We start from the raw sequence: 22,132 nt of genomic DNA on the forward strand, positions 1-22,132 counted from the left end.
ACAAATGGACATTCACAGGCCAAAAAAAAAATTTAGACACAGAGATTACACCCTTCACAAAAATTAACTCAAAATGGATTACAGACCTAAATGTAAAATGCTAAACTATAAAACTCCTAGAGATAACATAGGAGAAAACATAGATGACTGTGGGTATGGCAATGACTTTTTAAATTTAAGACCAAAGGGACAACCCATGAAAAAACTAATTGATAAGCTGGACTTCATTCAAATTAAAAACTTTTGCTCTGTGAAAACGAATGTCAAGAGAATTAGAAGATAAGCTACAGACTGGGAGAAAATATTTGCAGAAGACACATTCTGATAAAAACTGTTACCCCAAATATACCAAAAAAAAAACTCTTATTAAAACTCAATAATAAGAAAACAACCCAATTTTTAAAATGGGCCAAAGACCTTAATGGACACCTCACCAAAAGTGATGTACTGATGGCAAACAAGCATTTGAAAAGATGCTCCACATCATATATCAGCAAAATGTAAATTTTTTGATTAATTTTTTTTTTTATTAATTTTTATTCGAGTATAGTTGATTTACAATGTTGTGCTAGTTTCTGCTGTACAGCAAAGTGAATCAGTTATACATATACATATATCCATTCTTTTTTAGATTCTATTCCCATACAGGTCATTACAGAGTATCGAGTAGAGTTCCCTGTGCTATACAGTTGGTTCCTATTACTTATCTTTTTTTTTTTTTTTACTACTATTTTTCTACTATTTTATATATAGTAGTGTGTATATGTTAATCCCAATCTCCCAATTTACCCCTCCCCCTTCTTTTCCCCCTTGGTAAGCATAAGTTTGTTTTCTACATCTGTGACTCTATTTCTGTTTTGTAAATAGGTTCATTTGTATCATTTTTTTAGATTCCACATATAAGCAATACCATACGATATTCGTCTTTGATTTCACTCAGTATGAGAATCTCTAGGTCCACCCGTGTTGCTGCAAATGGAATTATTTTGTTCTTTTTTATGGCTGAGTAATATTCCATTGTATATATGTACTACATCTTCTTTATCCATTCCTCCATTGATGGACATTTAGGTTACTTCCATGTCCTGGCTATTGTAAATAGTGCTGCAATGAACACGGGGGTACATGTATCTTTTTGAATTGTGGTTTTCTCCGGATATATGCCCAGGAGTGAGATTACTGGATCATATGGTAGCTCTATTTTTAGTTTTTTAAGGAAACTCCATAATGTTCTTCATAGTAGCTGTACCAATTTACATTCCCACCAACAGTGTAGGAGGGTTCCCTTTTCTCCACAACCTCTCCAGCATTTATTGCTTGTAGATTTTTTGATGATGGCCATTCTGACCAGTGTGAGGTGATACCTCATTGTAGTTTTGATTTGCTTTTCTCTAATAATTAGTGACGTTGAGCATCTTTTCGTGTGCCTGTTGGCCATCTGTATGTCTTCTTTGGAGAAATATCTATTTAGATCTTCCACCCATTTTTTGATTGGGTTGTTTGTTTTTTTGATATTGAGCTGCATGAGTTATGTGTATATTTTGGAGATTAATCCCTTGTCAGTCACTTCATTTGCAAATACTTTCTCCCAGTCTGTGGGTTGTCTTTTCATTTTGTTTATGGGTTCCTTCGCTGTGCAAAAGCTTTTAAGTTTCATTAGGTCTCATTTGTTTATTTTTGTTTTTATTTTCATTACTCTAGGAGGGGGATCAAAAAAGATCTTGCTGTGATTTATGTCAGAGAGCATTCTGTGTTATCCTCTAAGATTTTTATAGTCCCTGGTCTTACATTTAGGTCTTTGACCCATTTTGAGTTTATTTTTGTGTATGGTGTTAGGCACTGTTCTAACTTCATTCTTTACATGTAGCTATCCAGTTTTCCCAACACCACTTACTGAAGAGACTGTCTTTTCTCCACTGTATGTTCTTGACTCCTTTGTCATAGATTAGGTAACCATAGGTGTGTGGGTTTATCTGTGGACTTTCTATCCTGTTCCATTGATCTATATTTCTGTTTTTGTGCCAGTACAATATTGTTTTGATTACTATAGCTTTATAGTATAGTCTGAAGTCAGGGAGCCTGATTACTCCAGCTCCGTTTTTCTTTCTCAAGGTTGCTTTGCCTATTTGGGGTCTTTTGTGTTTCCATACAAACTGTAAAATTTTTTGTTCTAATTCTGTGAAAAATGCTATTGGAAATTTGATAGGGATTGCACTGAATCTGTGCATTACTTTGGGTAGTATAGTCATTTTGACAATATTGATTCTTCCAATTCAAGAACATGGTATATCTCTCCATCTGTTTGTCTCGTCTTTGATTTCTTTCATCAGCATCTTATAGCTTTCTGAGTACAGGTCTTTTGCCTCCTAAGTAGGTTTATTCCTAGGTATTTCATTCTTTCTGATGCACTGGTAAATGGGATTGTTTCCTTAATTTCTCTTTCTGATCTTTCGTTGTTTACTGTATAGGAATGCAAGAGATTTCTGTGTATTAATTTTGTACCCTGCAACTTTACCAAATTCATTGAGGAGCTCTAGTAGTTTTCTTTTTTTAATTAATTAGTTTATTTATTTATTTATTATTTATTTTTGGCTGCATTAGGTCTTTGTTGCGGCATGCAGGCTTTCTCTAGTTGCGGCAAGTGGGGGCTACTCTTCGTTGCAGTGCGTGGGCTTCTCATTGCAGTGGCTTCTCTTGTTGCAGAGCACAGGATCTAGGCGCGCGAGCTTCAGTAGTTGTGTCATGTGGGCTCAGTAGTTGTGGCTCGTGAGCTCTAGAGTGCAGGCTCAGTAGTTGCATCACATGGGCTTCGTTGCTCCGTGGCATGTGGGATCTTCCCGAACCAGTGCTCGAACCTGTGTCCCCTGCATTGGCAGGCAGATTCTCAACCACTGTGTCACCAGGGAAGTCACTCTGGTAGTTTTCTGGTAGCATCTTTAGGATTTTTATGTATAGTATCATGGCATCTGCAAACAGTAACAGTTTTACTTCTTCTTTTCCGATTTGGATTCCTTTTACTTCTTTTTCTTCTCTGACTGCCATGGCTAGGACTTCCAAAACTATATTGAATAAAACTGGCGAGAGTGGATATCTTTGTCTTGTTCCTGATCTTAGAGGAAATGCTTTCAGTTTTTCACTGTTGAGAATGATGCTTGCTGTGGGCTTGTTGTATATGGCCTTTATTATGTTGAGGTAGAGAAATGTAAGTTAAAACAACAATAAGATACCATTACACACCTATTAGAATGGCCAAAATCTGGAATGCTGACAACACCAAATGCTGGCAAGGATATGAAACAGCAGGAACTATCATTCATTGCTAGTGAGAATGCAAAATGGTACAGCAACTTTGGAAGACAGTTCAGTGGTTTCTTACAAATCTAAAGATACTTTTACCATGTTAAGTCAGCAATTGTGCTCCTTGATATTTATTCAAAGGAGTTAAAAACTTATGTCCACAGAAGAAAACCAGATGTTTGGTTTTGTTTTGTTTTTCTTTGTTTGGTTTTTTTTGGCTGCACAGCGTGGCTTGCGGGATCTTACTTCCCTGACCAGCGACTGAACCTGGGCTCCTGGCAGTGAAAGCACGGTATCCTAACCACTGGACCACCAGGGAATTCCCTCAGATGTTTATTGCAACTTTATTCATAATTACCAAAACTTGTAAACAACCAAAATGTCGTTTAGTAGGTGAATGGATAAATAAACTGTGGTCCATCCAGACAAAGGAATATTATTCAGTGCTAAAAAGAAATGAGCTGTCAAGCCATGAAAAGATATGGAAGAAACGTAAGTGTATTTTACTAAGTGAAAGAAGCCAATCTGAGAAAGCTGCATACTGTATGACTCCAAGTATACTGCATTCTGGAAAAGACAAAACTATGAAGACAGTAAGAAGATCAGTGGTTGCTAGGGACTGGGGTGGGTAGGGGGGAAGGAGAATAGTCAGAACACAGAGGATTTTAGGGCAGAGAAAATACTCTGTATAATAGCATAATGATGAATACATTTTTCCAAATCCATAGAATGTACAACATAAAGAATGAACCCTAAGGTCATCCATGGACTTTGAGTGATTATGATGTGTCAATTTTAACAAGTCAAAATTGTTGGGGTATGTTGATAATTGGGGAGACTATGCATGTGTGGGGATAGGGAACATACAGAAAATTTCTGTACCTTCCTCTCAATTTTGCTGTGAACCTAAACTGCTCTAAAAACAAATGAAGTCTTTAAAAAAAAAAAAAAAGATAATCAAATCACGTAAAAAAATGCTAGTAGAAAAATAAATTCACATGATTGCTAAGCTTTGTTACCTGTATGATATCGATTACTTCATCGAAGTTAGTTCCTGGAAACTTCACCTCTTCTTCATCTGCCTTCGTAAATTCTGGAGTCTAAGAAAGCATTTTCAGAAAGTTTTTGTTGTGTTTAATGTCTTTTTAATTTATACCTAATTTATCATAATACCATAGCATAAGCTTATAATTACATGCCCCTGTGTTTTATTCTGATATCCTGCTCAGACTTGATTTAACTAGTAAATGAAATCCAAGCTAGTCTCCAAGTTATCATTTCAATAGCTATAAAAAACCAGGTATCAGTTTTTCTATCAAGGACTCCACCAACAATGCAACTTAAGTCAATTGATCAAGTTGATATAATTGTGATTTCTCTCCTAGAATTAAGATAAAGAAATGCGTTTATATGTATAGATATATACGTTTACACATATACAAACTCACAAAAAGACAGATACAGAATCAAATAATTTAGAAAGACAAACAAAATAATTATTTTACAAATTTAGCCTCTAGGCCTCATTATATATAATCTGGTCACCAAAGCCCACAATAGACAATTCCTGAGAGCAGAATGATGAACAGTCCAAAAAATTATTTGTAATCATATATGTTTTAATAAACTTCTGGTTAAAAAAATTATTGATGAAAAATAAAATTAGGCACAAGAGCCATTCAGGGCCAGTTCTATTTTACTATTTCTGATTGTGAAAAACTGATGTTCTTCCTCTCCTTAAAACTGTATCCTCAATGAACAAATTTGCTTACAATAGATGAAACCTGGGGAAATGTTACAGTGCTATTTTGCTGTGTAGTAAAGTCATAATTTTGTCATTCAGTCACAAGCTGCAAATAAATATCAGAAAGAAATGCATATTTTTGCATCGTGCCAATAGTATGACGACAAAGTAACAACCCAAAACATAAACTCCAATTGTCACTATAAAATTCACATTCAGGAAAACTATAATTTAATTCCCATTTAAATCAAGATTCTTCTCCAAAGAGGCAGAAATTCTTTCTTCACATATGAGTCTTACAACTTAAGTTACCAAAAAGTTACACTAAGGATTATCATTTTCAGAACATTTATAAACGTAAGGATATTAAACAAACTTTCTTTTTCGAGTTCATAAGCAACTTCAGGGACTTCCCTGGTGGAGCAGTGGTTGAGAATCTGCCTGCCAGTGCAGGGGGCACGGGTTCGATCCCTGGTCCAGGAAGATGCCACATGCTGTGGAGCAACTAAGCCCGTGCGCCCCAACTACTGAGCCTGCGCTCTAGAGCCTGCATGCCACAACTACTGAGCCCACGTGCCACAACTACCAAAGCCTAGAGCCCGCGCTCTGCAACAAGAGAAGCCACCGCAATGAGAAGCTTGCGCACCGCAACGAAGAGTAGCCCACACTCGATGGAACTAGAGAAAGCCCACGTGCAGCAACAAAGACCCACGCAACCAAAAATAAATAAATTAATTAATTTTTTAAAAAAGCAATTTCACATTTGTTTTGAATCTTTTCCTTAAACCAAAATTATTAAAATATATTACAATGGAAGACTTTGCATGGACTAACATTAGTTAAAAATCTATAGTCAGACATTGCTCAAAGATATAGAATACATTTCTGAACATACCTGTATCCAGGTTTTCAGAGGAGGAGGAGGAGATGCTTCTTTGGGACTAGACGGAGATAGACCAACATCAGCACTACCATTTGAAATGCTGTCAATATCTACATTGGGTAATACCTAAAACAGAATACAACATCCAGCTTTCATTTCATCATTTTGACTCAAATATTTGTGAATCTATTTATCAATAACATATTTAACTTTTTATTGCAAAGTCAATGGATAACAAATATAAATTATGAAAGCATATTTTACAAAATTTGGAAAATAAAAGGGAAACACAAAGAATCCTATTATCTTAAGACAACATCATTTTCACTATTCCCTTTATGTTTTTACTATCCACTTATGCATAGCTGAAATCTAAAACAGTTTCATTCCTGATTTTCCATTGTAATTAGGTCATAAACACCTTACTATACTTCCATATAGACTTCATAATAGTATTTTAAATGAGTGTATAGTATTTCAAGAAAATACATGCCTTATTTAATCAATTTCCTGTTGGTAAACATTTAGGATACTCCTTACATATTCACTATTACATAGATAGATATATATCACTCCAAAAAACTTCATATATACATAGGGGTTTTTTCCCTGAACTTTGACTTATTTCATTATGCTAGATAGCCAGATATTAGACTAACTTCTTGAGCCAAAAAGCATAAATATTTAAGATTCTTGGTAATTACTGCCAAAATGCAATGAAGAGCTCTATTTCCATCATCAAAAACATAATTAATTATGTTTTACCCAACCTTCACCCAAATTAGATAACAAAAGTGTTTCAGCAAGAACAGTTTTTAAATGGAGGTATATTGTTATTTTAATTTGCATTACCTTGGTAACTAGCAAGATTTAAATTACTCAATTTGATTGCTTATAACTTCCTCTTCTGTAGAGTCTTATACATGTTCTTTGAATATTTCTAGATTTGCTCTTATGTTTTCTTATTAATTTATGGAGGTTTTTATATTTAAAAATTAAAACTTTCTATCATATTCCTTTCATATGTTCTCACTGTATGTTGTTTTCCTTTTCATTTAGGAATCTTTTACATATATAAGTTTTAGATTTTATAGATTCAAATCTATTTTCTATCATAACTAAGATTTCTCCTCTCATATCTAGACTTAGCTTCATTTTTGATAAGGACTACGTGCAATTATCTTCTAATTCTTCTATGTTTTTATATTTTGTAGTTACACTTTAGCCTATTGCCTATTTGGAACTCACTTGCTATACAGTAAAACTTTAGAGTCTAAAACCGATCTATTTTCCACACTGCTAACTAATTATAACATACATTATTTCATTTAAAATAACCCTATTTCCCACTGACTAATGAACTATCTATCACATATTACATTCTTTTTAAATAACCAAGGCTATTTCTGAAATAGGACCAGTATCAAAACACTTTAACTTTTCTAAACCTTTGTTCTTTCAAATGTCAAAATGATCCTAAAGTTCAAGTTTTAAAAAAATCATGGCTTTTATTTTTTTTAATACAATTTCACTTAAATTATACATTAACTTAGGAAGAATTGTCATCTTGAATATTGAAGCTTCACATTATAAGTTCTCTCTCCATTCATTCAAGTCCTCTTATATATGTTTGTATAAAGTATTAATTATATGAGACAAACACATTAAGCCTTTTTTTAAATTAATTATAACATACTATGGAATTGTTCCCTTTGGAATATCATCAAGTCACCTGGATATGAGTTAGCAGCTTAGAAAAGGTAGCTTAAATCATGCAGAACAAGGATAGCAATATCACATTAATATCATAGTTTTAAAGAAGGAAAGACCCATCATGAAAGCACAGTTTTCATGAAGCAATATAATAGATTTTAAGTACTAAAGTTAAGCCAAATATTTTTTTCCTTAAAGTTTTCTGTTCATGCACACTGAATACCTGCACAGTAAGCTGAGGAGGGTCCTTTTTTTCCGACTTCATTTCTACAACTGCTATGTTAGGTTTCTTTACTCCAGTTTCTGTTTTTCGAGATGATGGTGGAATAGAAGTAGTCACTGTTACAGGGTGTGGCTTGTTTACAATTACTCCAGCAGGTGGCATGGAATCACTATTACTTTGGGTTTGTCCTAAAAAATTTGGGGGGAAAAGGAGTCAACCATTTGAGAAATAAAGAGAAAATTCTAATATAAAACCTAGATCTTTATGCCTAAATTCTCATAGGAAGGGAAAGCACTATCTGCAATCACCTTTTCCTCTATCATCACCACTGTCCTCATACTCACCATGTCATCCTTTTAGCAGCGACTAACATTAGGCGCTCATATGTACTAAACACTTCACATACACTATCTAATTTAAATAAGCCTATGGAGTATTAATATTATCCACATTTTACAGTTGAGGGAGCAGAGGTTTAGAGACATAACCTAATTTGCTAAAGGTTATGATAGTAAGTGGCAAAGCCAAAACTAAAGTGTATTGCATTGTGTTGTATTATTTTTATTCTCAAATCTTCATAGAGCAGCAACAGACAGAAATAAAACCGACAACAAAATACTAGTGTTTGACTACCAATAAACAGCACGTAGGCCAACTATCTGCTAACTATCATAGCTGTCAAAATTTTGTTACCTTTCACTTCAAAAGTTCCACTTGTTTCCTAAATTTCAAAGTAAAGAGGGACAGTGCAGTGCATTCATTAAAAACACAGACTCTAAAGTCACACTGCCTGGGTTTGAATCTTGGCTCCACTCTAGCTATGTGGCCTTTGACAAATTACTGAACTCTCCTGTGCCTCAGTTTCTTCATTTATAAAATTGGTACATTACCATGCGTTTTATACAGTGGATTAAATAAGTTAATATATATAAAGTGCTTAGATATGTCCCTGGCACACAGTAAGGACTTTATAAGTATCAGCTATTATTTTAGTAGAAGACGTGTTTGAACAGACAGCTACCAAGTTGACATGCCATTGACCCATAATATCAAAAATAAAAAATTCTCTCTTATGTTGAAAAATATTCACATTTAAATAATTCATCAAAATTAAGAATCGCAGTGACATTGAAAGAAAAAAATAGCTAACAAAGTTTGAAGAGCTAGTGTGAGAACAAAAATTATTTGCTCAACTTTTACAATGATGGGTCTGAGAGACCTCAAATAAGTTAATAACAAACAATTAGCTTAGAACACACAACTACATAATTTTTACTTATCACGGTCTATTCCAAAAGTATATAAAAGGTAATTCAAAGTACTTCTCCTAAGACATGATGATATTAAACCAATAAAAATCCTTAAGTTCTTTAATTATTATGAATGTCTGTCATGTCTAAACATTATTTTAATTTCATTTCATCTACAGCAATATACTATAAAATACCAAAAGAATGTTTCCTGTAAGTGAAAATATAGCATCATTTCAGAGACTGCTACTACACAAAGACACATTCTGAGGCCCTATTCACAAATACAAACAACACATAAAGGAAAAGGTAGGTGACTACTATGTCAGTATCACTTTGTAATTTCTGCTATTGCTGATTAGAATTTTAAAATTTACCCCATATATTTTGTTGGGTCTTACCTAAAAGAACTGCCATAGGAATTAGATGACCTTCCAGTGTACCTGAAAAAGTAGGCATTTCCCGGCTTGGGCTGAACAAGTACTGCTGATCACCAGGAGACAGTGTAGTTATGGTATGTTGCAGTTTAGAATCTGTCTTTGTAGGTTTTGTTGCATAAAAGTCAGTTTGTGTTCTTATTGACTTTACTTTAGTGCCTATAATAATCACCAATGGCAGATATTTTAAAATACTGTTTGAACATCTACTATGCAGTCATCTACAAATATAGCAACCCTTCCTCACAGAAAGATCTCATTCTATATAATAAGGTTACAGGGCCCCAAAATATAAGTAAACCAGGGGTTGGCAAACTTTTTCTTAATTGGTCAGAGAGTAAATATTTTAGCATTGGCCGTGTGGTCTCAGTGGCAACATCTCAACTCTGCTGTTGTAGCATGAAAGTACTCATAGACAATACTTAAATGAATGAGTATAGCTATGTTCCAATAGAGCTTTATTTATAAAAACACGCAGCTGACCTGCAGGTCATGGTTTTTCAACCTCTGAATAGATGTAACAACTTGTGCAACTACTATAATAGAAAAGATACAATAACTAGAAAAAAATGTTGAATAAAGATTCAAAAGAATATTCAGAACGTATTATTTAACTCATTACGTTTTTTCCTATGAGTATAAAAAAGCTAATGATCATTTTTGGAATTGAAAATTTTTTCATCCTCTCATTATTCTGAATAACCAGGCCTTTGAAATTTCCTTTGAAATTATGTGCAGATAATCAAATTCTATACTTATTAAAACCTTGCAGAAGTTAATAACATTATACATTTTTTAATCACTATTTAGTAAATCTATATAGATATTAAACCCTGAATTCTTAAATAATTAGACATTTTTCTGATTATCTGTCTCTCTGGAGAAGAACATAAATTTCTGTGGAACCTGACAAAAGTGAAGAAAACTAAAATTGTAAAGGAAAAGAAACTAAAATCTTTTCTATTGATAAATAAATACCTGACATTTCTACATTTTTACTTTTAATATAAGAGTAGTTTTATAAATCTAGACTTTTAAATATAGTTTTATGATCCTAGGAAGAAAAATTTTAGTACCACATCTATATTTTTTTTCATCATGTTCTCAAGTATTCATTCATTCAATTGAAGGAATATTTTTCTTGAATGTTTATTTTTTTTTGATAAATTTATTTATTTATTTATTTATTTATTTATGGCTGTGTTGGGTCTTTGTTGCTGTGTGTGGGCTTTCTCTAGTTGTGGCGAGAGGGGGCTACTCTTCACTGCGGTGAGTGGGCTTCTCATTGCAGTGGCTTCTCTTGTTGTGGAGCATGGGCTCTAGGTGTGTGGGCTTCAGTAGTTGCAGCACACGGGCTCAGTAGTTGTGGTGCATGGGCTTAGTTGCTCCATGGCATGTGGGATCTTCCTGGACCAGGGATTGAACTCATGTCCCCCTGCATTGGCAGGCGGATTCTTAACCACTGTGCCACCAGGGAAGTCCTCCAGTTAAAGAGGATTGAGACAATGTCTTACTCTTTGTGGCCTTCACAATACCTAGTATAATAATGATGGACACATAAAAGGTATTTTTAAAAACATTTTTAATTGAACCTTAGCTAGACCTAAGGTAGGTTTTCTTTTTCTTCTTCTTAGTTTCCACCCAGTTTTGTTTAGTCTGAAAGGGATGCTGTTGCTTATTTCTTACTATAATACAATAGATTAGTTTGAATTCTGGGCTTCCAGGCAACCACCTCAGAAAACACTGCCGTTTAATTTACTTGCTACAAACAAATGGTTCTTCAGTGGAGGGGGCCTCTGAGGTGGTACTGATACCTTTGCTTCCATGTTTGTACTGTAGGTGCTATATAGAATCTGAAAGGTGCCTAGCAGTAACTTCTCTCCCTTCTAATGCTCAGAAACTTAAAGGCAGAGGGGGAAGGGAATGTAGACCGTGTCTAATAGTAACATCATAGTAAGCACTTTTAATGCTTTTTAAGATTTTTAAAATGTATTTAAAGATTTTTTTAGAAACAATATCAAAGTCAGATGTACACGGGCTTAGTTGCTTAGTTGCTCTGCGGCATGTGAGATCTTCCCGGACCAGGGTTTGAACCCATGCCCCCTGCACTGGCAGATGGATTCTTAACCACTTCACCACCAGGGAAGCCCCTTGAATGTTTATTTAAAATATATTTTTTCAGCATTTAAAATGTGTTTGGCATCATTCCAGACACAGGGACTACAAGTACTGAATAAACCAACTGTATTCATGTAACTTACACTCTAGTAAGGAAAAAAATTGATAAACAAATGAAAGTATAATGTCAGATGGTGAAAAGTGCTATGAGGAACAATAGGCAGAGCAAGGGAATAGAGAGGGTTAGGCGATAATATTTTGGATAGGATGGTCAACATAGACCTCTCTGAGGAGCTAACAGCTAAGAGCAGAGATTGAAAAAACTGAGTGAGCCATGCAAGGGTCTGAGGGAAAAGCCCTCCAGGCAGAGGGAATAACAGGCACCCAAGGAGGAGCCTGGGTCCATAGGTTCTCAATCACTTCTACCATTAAAAGGGTTCCTTCATAAAGTGATTTTTGGATTTGAAAGTATTTTAAAACCTTAACTTATTTTTTGCAAAGACTTTCCAAACCCCAAATATAAGTTAATAGCAAGCTCTAAGAAACAAGGAAACATTAGGGTAAATATCATCCACAAGCCTAGTAAAATAAAATCTATAGGATTTCTAGATAAACTGACACCCTATATGATCAACTAACTTTTGGAAAGGAAAGGAAGGAAAACTAAAGCAACTGCCACAGCTCCAACTTCCAGAAAGGATCAGAAAGGAAAATGAGTTGGGATCCACGAGGGACAGCATGTTGTCAAAGTGCCTTACAGACTGCTAAAGCACAAGTTGAGAAACTTCAAAATGTAACCAAAGTCAACAGACTCAATATTTAACTAAGAGTTATACTTAAATATACTAGTGAAATGGTAGGTGTGAGTCAAAACATATAGTGATAAATAAAGATATTTTTAGTTGTGTACAAAAGTAACAAAAAAATGTCTCCCCTTTGCTAACTAAGGCACTTTGAGGACAAACCAAACTGCAAAAGTGCCCATAAGCACTTTCATGATAATGTACAGCATATGGCTTATCTTTCTGTTCTTAAAGAACGTGATGGAGTACGCTTTGCAAGGAAATGTCTACGTTCCCTAGATTATAATTTAAATTGCTTAAAAGTCATCATCTCATAAATTTTTATCATGCTTTATCTGAAGATACCATCTAATCCTATTTTTTCCCCACTGATCCTATCTTGAATCTGGTCTATTTTTCCCTACTTTCCTAAAAGGAAATGTTTCCATCCCTAAGCATTACATAATTTGAACAGTATTTATAAGTAATAAAAAGCAAAAATTAAACTTTACATATTAAACCAATACCACAAAAAATGAGTTTTATCACCAAAAAATGAGGTTCCTTACCTTTAACTCGTTCTATTACTTTTGGTCTCTGTGGTCTGGACTTAGGAGATGGAGAATTAAATCTGAGATATGGTCCTTTTTTAAGAGTGCTGCGATGACCCTGATAAACTGGTTTTCCATAGATTTGTAACATATAATCCTTGTCTTGTACCACTGTGGTTGCTTTCAAAAACCCCTAAGTATACAAAGTTATTCAACTCACCAGCAAAATAGTCATCAAACACTTATTTTTCTAAAACCTCCTTTTGTCAGCTTAAGTACTATATTAAGAATGACCAGGTCAGGAAAGTCCTCTATGCTGAATGGCTCTTAAATTCTGGAGATAGTTCTCAAACTACAGTTGTAAAGTTTTCCAAAGCATGAAAATTAAATACAAAAATCATCCACCCAAAAAACATGAAGGTTCTTACACTACTAAGCATACTTTCAGCACCAAAAAGTAAGTTTAAACACATTTTACATATGAAAGTAATAACTGTCAAGTACAGTAAAATAACATAAACCAAGTCTTTAAATAATTTCCTACATTCCTGATCTCACCTTCAATCATAATCTAAATGCCACAGAAAGGTAGCATTTATTGAGCATCCACTAAGTACTAAGTACTGAATTAATCAGATGCTTTATGAATCTGCCCAACAATCCATGTTTGGCATTAACAAAGTTTCAGCTTAGTTAGAGCAGCCAAAAAATTCCCTCTAGCATCTAGTACCATGCCTCTCAATCACTAGGCACTAAACAGACATTTGTTAAACTGAAAAATAAACAAACTAAAATTTATACACACACACACACGTACAACATACAAAGATGAAATACAATTTTGAATACCATGAACTAGCGGATCTAATTTTTGGACTAGATGATCTCTAGATATACCTGCTGTAACTGAAATACTGTGATTATAAGTGTGAGATGTCAGAAGGAAGGAACTGTGTACTTTGTGCAGTGATTTCTACATTATGGATATCCAAAACTCTAAATATCAGTAGTTTAAAGATGGTTTACATTTGTATAGTCATTCATATTTTTAAAACATTTTCATAGTCATTTCATTATTTATATCTTTAAAAAATGATCAATTATAATGCAACATTTACATCACAAAACCAGATTAGGATCTTACCTCTTTTCTCTCTTTCTGTAAGCTTGAAGCAGGCATGCTCCTTGTAGGTAGATTTCTAATTTGCTCCTCTTTTTGTTTTTGAGAATGTTTTCTTGGAATTACAGAGCTGTTTACCGTTTTGTCTTGTGTGTTGGTTTTAATATCTTTACTCATGCTCTGAACTCTCTTGGTCCTTTGGTTCTTCTGATCAAATCTCTTTTGTTCATAATCTTTTCTTGCCAGTTCATCCTTAACATAACCAAAATTAAAATTACTTAAAATATATCCAAGTAGTAATGCTTTCACATCAAAAGTACTAAAATTTATTTTCTGCTGCTACAGAAATATAATTTAGCAGTTTTAAAGGCTTTATAAGTAAATGATATTGGTTTACCTATGAAAAAAATTCTTTTTAGAATAAATGAAAAATTAAAAAAGACTGGTGTTTTATGGAGCAGAGGGAATGAGAAATAGTAGATGATGTTCAGGGATAAGAGGGCAACTTTTCATTATAAAGCTTTTTACACTTCTTGATGTTTAAACCATATGAATATAGTAACTGTTCCAAAAATTAAATTAAAAAAAAGTTTCCAAAAAGTAAACAATTTTGTAATAAAATGCTGAGATTTATTCATAAATTAAAGTTACTTGTAGCTTTAAACAAGCATATTTTGCATGAAATCCACAGTTACAGAGTGACATATATTGCTAGTCTTCTGCAGAACCAGATATGAACTCCAAGTCTTCTGACTCTTAGCTCACTTTTTTTCTGGCGCATTACATAGCAGCTAATATAAATTCTTTATAACCACATTAGAGATATATATTCTTAAAACAACAGTGTTTGAAAGTGTATATTAGGGAATCCCCTGGAGGTCCAGTGGTTAGGACTCTGTGCTTTCACTGCTGAGGGCCCAGGTTCGATCCCACAAGCTACATGGTGCGGCCAAAAAAACCCCAAAGAAACAAAAAAAAGTCCCCAAAACCGAAAAAAACTAACACTTCATCTTCTACCACTGTGAGTACGCATATACACACATCTTACAGTCAGGAAAAAACACTTTGCATCCCAAGGTAAAAATGAGTTACCCTGTCTAGTTTTGCTTCTTCAAATACATAAAATTTTAAGAATTTCCTTTAAATTACTGACCCCTTAATAAAAACAACTGTCCTGGATTTTTGCAATGCTAATGTCTGAAGATACACCATGAGCTTTGTGGAGGTGAGAAAGTGGCAGTTTTTCCAGCTGGAACTGACTTCTCTAAACTTAGTAACCTTAAAAATCTTGTGGAGTATTTTCCTTGTAAGTAACTTTGATGTTTTTACTTTGGTAAGCCAATGCTTCTAAATCTGCTGTCTTTATTTTTTAAAGGATCCTTTTTTGTAAGTATACGTCTTTCTTTTCTAAATGCTTTTGCTAAATTTTCTTTCAAATCACTCATATTTTAGTTATTATCCACAATTTTCCAGTTAACAGCCATAATATAATTTATGAGACAAAGCATGTTAAGTAAAATGAAACTTATTACTAAGTAAGTATAAAGGGTGACAGAGTGAAATTAAGAATTATCAGTGGACTTAAAAGGAATATTTTGAGAATATGTATGATACTTGTAAATTGTAATCAATGTTATCTCCTAAGAAGTCAATTAATTCTGTTTTTTTCCAATACCTACTTGAATTTCTGCAGAAATAGTTTTAATCCAGTTATCTACTGCCTTTCTGATCCGAATCTTCTCTGACATCTCTCTACAAAACAAAAAAAAGAATTTTCTTAAATTAACATTAAAGGTCCTAAGAATAGATGTCTTACCTAGTTTTGAATCTATTGTGTAGCCCAATATCCTTCATCTGAAAATGAAAAACCAATGTTATTAGTTTCATCGAATGTTTGAAAAGCACATGGAGATCCCAGAAGAAATGTACCAAGGAGAGAAAAAAAAGGGAAAATTAACATCTGTGAAAAATAATAGCAACATGTACATACCCAAATTCCAACTTTATAATAAGTCTACATGTCAAAGGCAATGAAGAACATTTTCTAAACATTAAAACACACTAAAACAAAATGAAGCACTTGGAAAAAAAATTATGAGAGCCTGTAAACTGGCAGTTTCATAAAAAACCTTGGGATGCCAACATCCTGTCCTACCTGTTGGTAGATAGAGCATTGATAAATGAATACATGGCAGCTCCATCCTTTGCACGAATAATAGCTTCCAGGTTTTCTTCAAGTACTTTTTTATTGTTTTGTACTCCTCTCAAAATCTTCTCAGCATCTTTCAGTACTGATCTCGTATTGGTTATTTGAAGCTTAATGTAATTCTGTGGAAGATCAGCAACCCCTGACACAATCTGAGATTCTTTTGGCTTAAAAGATAAAAAGGCAAGAATGTTACTATGTAAAACTCATATTAATATTTTAATCCCACTCCCAAACTCTTTCTATGAGGCCACCATCACCCTGATACCAAAACCAGACAAAGACACTACAAAAAAAGAAAATTACAGACCAGTATCACTGATGAATATAGATGCAAAAATCCTCAACAAAATAATAGCAAACAGAATCCAACAACACATTAAAAGGATCATACACCACGATCAAGTGGGATTTATCCCAGGGATGCAAGGATTCTTCAATATACGCAAATCAATCAATGTGATACACCATATTAACAAATTGAAGAATAAAAACCATATGATCATCTCAATAGATGCAGAAAAAGCTTTTGACAAAATTCAACACCCATTTCTGATAAAAACTCTCCAGAAAGTGGGCATAGAGGGAACCTACCTCAACATAATAAAGGCCATATATGACAAACCCACAGCAAACATCATTCTCAATGGTGAAAAACTGAAAGCATTTCCTCTAAGATCAGGAACGAGACAAGGATGTCCACTCTCACCACTATTATTCAACATAGTTCTGGAAGTCCTAGCCACGGCCATCAGAGAAGAAAAAGAAATAAAAGGAATACAAATTGGAAAAGAAGAAGTAAAACTGTCACTGTTTGCGGATGACATGATACTATACATAGAGAATCCTAAAACTGCCACCAGAAAACTGCTAGAGCTAATTAATGAATATGGTAAAGTTGCAGGATACAAAATGAATGCACAGAAATCTCTTGCATTCCTATACACTAATGATGAAAAATCTGAAAGAGAAATTATGGAAACACTCCCATTTACCATTGCAACAAAAAGAACAAAATACCTAGGAATAAACCTACCTAGGGAGACAAAAGACCTGTATGCAGAAAACTATAAGACACTGATGAAAGAAATTAAAGATGATACCAACAGATGGAGAGATATACCATGTTCTTGGATTGGAAGAATCAACACTGTGAAAATGAGTATACTACCCAAAGCAATCTACAGATTCAATGCAATCCCTATCAAATTACCAATGGCATTTTTTACGGAGCTAGAACAAATCATCTTAAAATTTGTATGGAGACACAAAAGACCCCGAATAGCCAAAGCAGTCTTGAGGCAAAAAAATGGAGCTGGAGGAATCAGACTCCCTGACTTCAGACTCTACTACAAAGCTACAGTAATCAAGACAATATGGTACTGGCACAAAAACAGAAACATAGATCAATGGAACAAGATAGAAAGCCCAGAGATTAACCCACGCACCTATGGTCAACTAATCTATGACAAAGGAGGCAAAGATATACAATGGAGAAAAGACAGTCTCTTCAATAAGTGGTGCTGGGAAAACTGGACAGCTACATGTAAAAGAATGAAATTAGAATACTCCCTAACACCATACACAAAAATAAACTCAAAATGGATTAGAGACCTAAATATAAGACTGGACACTATAAAACTCTTAGAGGAAAACATAGGAAGAACACTCTTTGACATAAATCACAGCAAGGTCATTTTTGATCCACCTCCTAGAGTAATGGAAATAAAAACAAAAATAAACAAGTGGGACCTAATGAAACTTCAAAGCTTTTGCACAGCAAAGGAAACCATAAACAAGACGAAAAGACAACCCTCAGAATGGGAGAAAATATTTGCAAATGAATCAACGGACAAAGGATTAATCTCCAAAATATATAAACAGCTCATTCAGCTCAATATCAAAGAAACAAACACCCCAATCCAAAAATGGGCAGAAGACCTAAATAGACATTTCTCCAAAGAAGACATACAGACGGCCACGAAGCACATGAAAAGATGCTCAACATCACTAATTATTAGAGAAATGCAAATCAAAACTACAATGAGGTATCACCTCACTCCTGTTAGAATGGGCATCATCAGAAAATCTACAAACAACAAATGCTGGAGAGGGTGTGGAGAAAAGGGAAACCTCTTGCACTGTTGGTGGGAATGTAAATTGATACAGCCACTATGGAGAACAATATGGAGGTTCCTTAAAAAACTAAAAATAGAATTACCATATGACCCAGCAATCCCACTACTGGGCATATACCCAGAGAAAACCGTAATTCAAAAAGACACATGCACCCGAATGTTCATTGCAGCACTATTTACAATAGCCAGGTCATGAAAGCAACCTAAATGCCCATCAACAGACGAATGGATAAAGAAGATGTGGTACATATATACAATGGAATATTACTCAGCCATAAAAAGGAACGAAATTGAGTCATTTGTTGAGACGTGGATGGATCTAGAGACTGTCATACAGAGTGAAGTAAGTCAGAAAGAGAAAAACAAATATTGTATATTAATGCATGTACGCAGAACCTAGAAAAATGGTACAGATGAGCCAGTTTGCGGGGCAGAAGTTGAGACACAGATGTAGAGAATGGACATATGGACACCAAGGGGGGAAAACTGCGGTGAGGTGGGGATGGTGGTGTGCTGAATTGGGCGATTGGGATTGACATGTATACACTGATGTGTATAAAACTGATGCCTAATAAGAACCTGCAGTATAAAAAAACAAACAAAACAACTAATACTAAACTTTCATTGGGTTATTTGTATGGAAATATGTTAATATAAATGTTTCAGACATTACGTGAAATTTCTAAAAATCTTATATTTGTATTTGTATGGATATATGTATGGAAATATGTTAATATAAATGTTTCAGACATTACATGAAAAAAAAAAATATTTTAATCCAAATAAGAGCTATTACTATAGTTTGGGACATATACTATGACAATATAGTCTAAGGAATCAATTTGTCAAATTGAAGAGCTATAAAAGAATACTTGGCAACTAAAGTTTCTTTCCATTTAGAAGCACTAATGTGAATGTTCAGTGAAATGGGGCTGGGAAGCCCACAGCAGTTCGGTGGCCAACAAAAGCTCTATCTGGTGAAGAAAGCTAAAACAAAATAAGAGCAAGTTGGCTCTAGGTAGGCAGAGCATACAATGTGAACTGGATAAACGAGGGCCATTCACAGTTCTCCTTTCGCCTTCCTTCCTCTCCAACGGAAGCTGGAGAGCTACAGGTTGCCATGTGGCTCAGTCTTAGCCAACGAGTAGTAAGTTGAAATCACTTGTTGAGGGCTTTTGGAAAAGTTTTTTAAGGGGAACAGGCTGGGCTGACATGCCTTTCCATGCTTTGTCTTCATCCTTCATCTTGCTTTCTGTCTTGATGACTTTATTTCTTTGCAATTTTTACCTTTACTAATCATTAATTTTAGTATTTTGTTCCCACCTTACCTGGAGTATGCCATTTGTTTCATTCCTCTTTTGGCCAAGATCATGAAGAATATCATCAGACTTCTGCACAGTCACTTTAGCTGTTCCTAGTTCTTCATAGGAAGGAAATTTCTGAGTGGATAGAGGGTCAATGCTGTAAAAGATTTAAAAATAAAGTTTTCTAAATTGTCATAAATTCAGTAAACAGTTGATTATATAAATCTTTGATACATCCTTAGTTATATGAATTCTAAATGAGTCTTATTAAAATTGTACAACAGAATTAATCAGTTATGTGATTAAACATATGAAACACCAAAAATTACAAGAAACAAAATTACTCTGGCCAGACTGGTTTAGGAATAGTTGAAAAAGAGCAGAAAACAGTTTTGCTTTGAAAAAGCTAACGTGCAGAAGCACTTCTGGAATGGTGGAGTAAGAATCTCTAAAAATCTACTCCTGTTAAGAGTAAAGAGAACACTAGCAAAAATGGTCAAATCAGCTTCTGCAGAACGCTGGAAATTAAACAAAAGCTTGCAACAACCCAAGGAATATTTAAGCAAGAAAATGTCTGACAAGAACAGCAAGCTCTATGGGCATTTTTAACTTGCCCTATTCCCAAAGCCCTTTCCCCAACTCTGTGGTAGCTTTGAAAATCAACAGACTCGCGAATTCCCTGGTGGTCCAGTGGGTAAGACTCCGTGTTCCCGGGCTTCACTGGTAGCGCAGTGGTTGAGAATCTGCCTGTCAATGCAGGGGACATGGGTTTGAGCCCTTGTCTGGGAAGATCCCACGTGCCACGGAGGAGCTGGGCCCGTGAGCCACAATTACTGAGCCTGCACGTCTGGAGCCTGTGCTCTGCAACAAGAGAGGCCGCGATAGTGAGAGGCCCGCGCACCGCGATGAAGAGTGGCCCCCGCTTGCCACAACTAGAGAAAGCCCTCGCACAGAAACGAAGACCCAACACAGCCATAAATAAATAAATAAACAAATATTTTAAAAAAACTAATAAATAAACCCATGCAAATATATTATTTAAAAAAAAAAAAAGACTCCGTGTTCCCAATGCAGGGGGCCTGGGTTCAATCCCACATGCATGCCACAGCTAAGAAGTCCACAGGCTGCAACTAAGAAGCCCACATGCAGCAACTAAAAAGGCCGCAACAAAGATCCCGTGTGCCACAACTAAGACCCAGCACAGCCAAAATAAATAAATAAATAAATAAATAAAACATTAAAAAAAATAAATAAATAAAACCAACAGCCTCACAACCACTAAAAAGTCAGAACGAGTTTGGAGCTCCTCAAAAAGTCCCATTCTCAGGGTTTCTCCTTAGACCTGACCCAGAGTTATCTCAGTGAGAAATCCCATCCCCAGGTCATTCTTCGAAAACAGTGCCAATTGTTCAACATCTTAGCTGCCTGAGGGGGTCATGCCAGTTGAGGCAAACAAGAGGGTAAACAATAAACCAAAAATCTGGGGAATGAGATGTCCACAGTGGAGTTCTGAAAAGCTCCAACACATTACTGGGGATCTAGAAGGTCATGTGCATGTACAGGGCTATATGCATGCAAAAGAATGATCTAAAAAGGGCCTAATCTTTCACATCTGGCTGACCGTGGGCTCTGTGCGAGTAGGAAGTTAAGGTTAAGACAGACTTATAAACTGCTGGAGCACTGAAGGTGTGCCCCAACATGTACGTACACACACACACACACACACACACACACACAGCCCCTTGCAAAGACAGGGAGACTTATTCATTCAAAGCAGATAAGGAAATCTCCTTCCAATCATTAGCAGACTTAGCTAACCAAATAGAGACTTGCTATACATGATAAAGAATTAAAATTATAGAATTAGTCCAGGAAAATCACTTAACAAACAGCAACAACATGAACAACAACAACAAACAATAATATCAACAAACACTGGTTGGGGGTGGCAGTTGTTGGAAGAATCTGATTTCCAGAACTGGCACATTAAAATGTCTAATTTTGGGGCTTCCCTGGTGGCACAGTGGTTGGGAATCTGCCTGCCAATGCAGGGGACATGGGTTTGAGCCCTGGTCTGGGAAGATCCCACATGCCGCAGAGCGACTAAGCCCATGAGCCACAACTACTGAGCCTACGCATCTGGAGCCTGTGCTCCGCAACGGGAGAGGCCACGACGGTGAGAGGCCCACGCACCACGATGAAGAGTGGCCCCCGCTCGCCGCAACTGGAGAAAGCCCTCGCACAGAAACGAAGACCCAACACAGCCAAAAAAATAAATAAATACAAATAAATAAATAAATAAATTTATTTTTTTTTAAAATGTCTAATTTTCAACAAAAATGTTGTGAGACACAAAGAAATAGGAA

The 22,132-nt window shown here is 35.2% G+C and overlaps 1 protein-coding gene across 9 annotated transcripts in view; it reads right to left on the bottom strand.

Annotated features, from left to right (window-relative positions):
- Positions 1-22,132, bottom strand: part of KIAA0586 (KIAA0586 ortholog) — a 107,549-nt gene that overhangs the window by 66,830 nt on the left and 18,587 nt on the right. For all 9 annotated transcript variants that reach the window (XM_068544720.1, XM_068544783.1, XM_068544766.1 and 6 more), the window contains 9 exons: positions 19,791-19,923; positions 16,274-16,491; positions 15,798-15,870; positions 14,143-14,370; positions 13,017-13,191; positions 9,512-9,706; positions 7,861-8,048; positions 5,937-6,050; positions 4,317-4,397 (listed from right to left, as the gene is read on the bottom strand). In XM_068544720.1, the coding sequence (XP_068400821.1) occupies positions 4,317-4,397; positions 5,937-6,050; positions 7,861-8,048; positions 9,512-9,706; positions 13,017-13,191; positions 14,143-14,370; positions 15,798-15,870; positions 16,274-16,491; positions 19,791-19,923 (1,405 nt within the window). The remainder of the gene's footprint in view (positions 1-4,316; positions 4,398-5,936; positions 6,051-7,860; positions 8,049-9,511; positions 9,707-13,016; positions 13,192-14,142; positions 14,371-15,797; positions 15,871-16,273; positions 16,492-19,790; positions 19,924-22,132) is intronic.

This window comes from Eschrichtius robustus, chromosome 1 (assembly GCF_028021215.1).
Source record: "Eschrichtius robustus isolate mEscRob2 chromosome 1, mEscRob2.pri, whole genome shotgun sequence".
NCBI lineage: Eukaryota > Metazoa > Chordata > Mammalia > Artiodactyla > Eschrichtiidae > Eschrichtius > Eschrichtius robustus.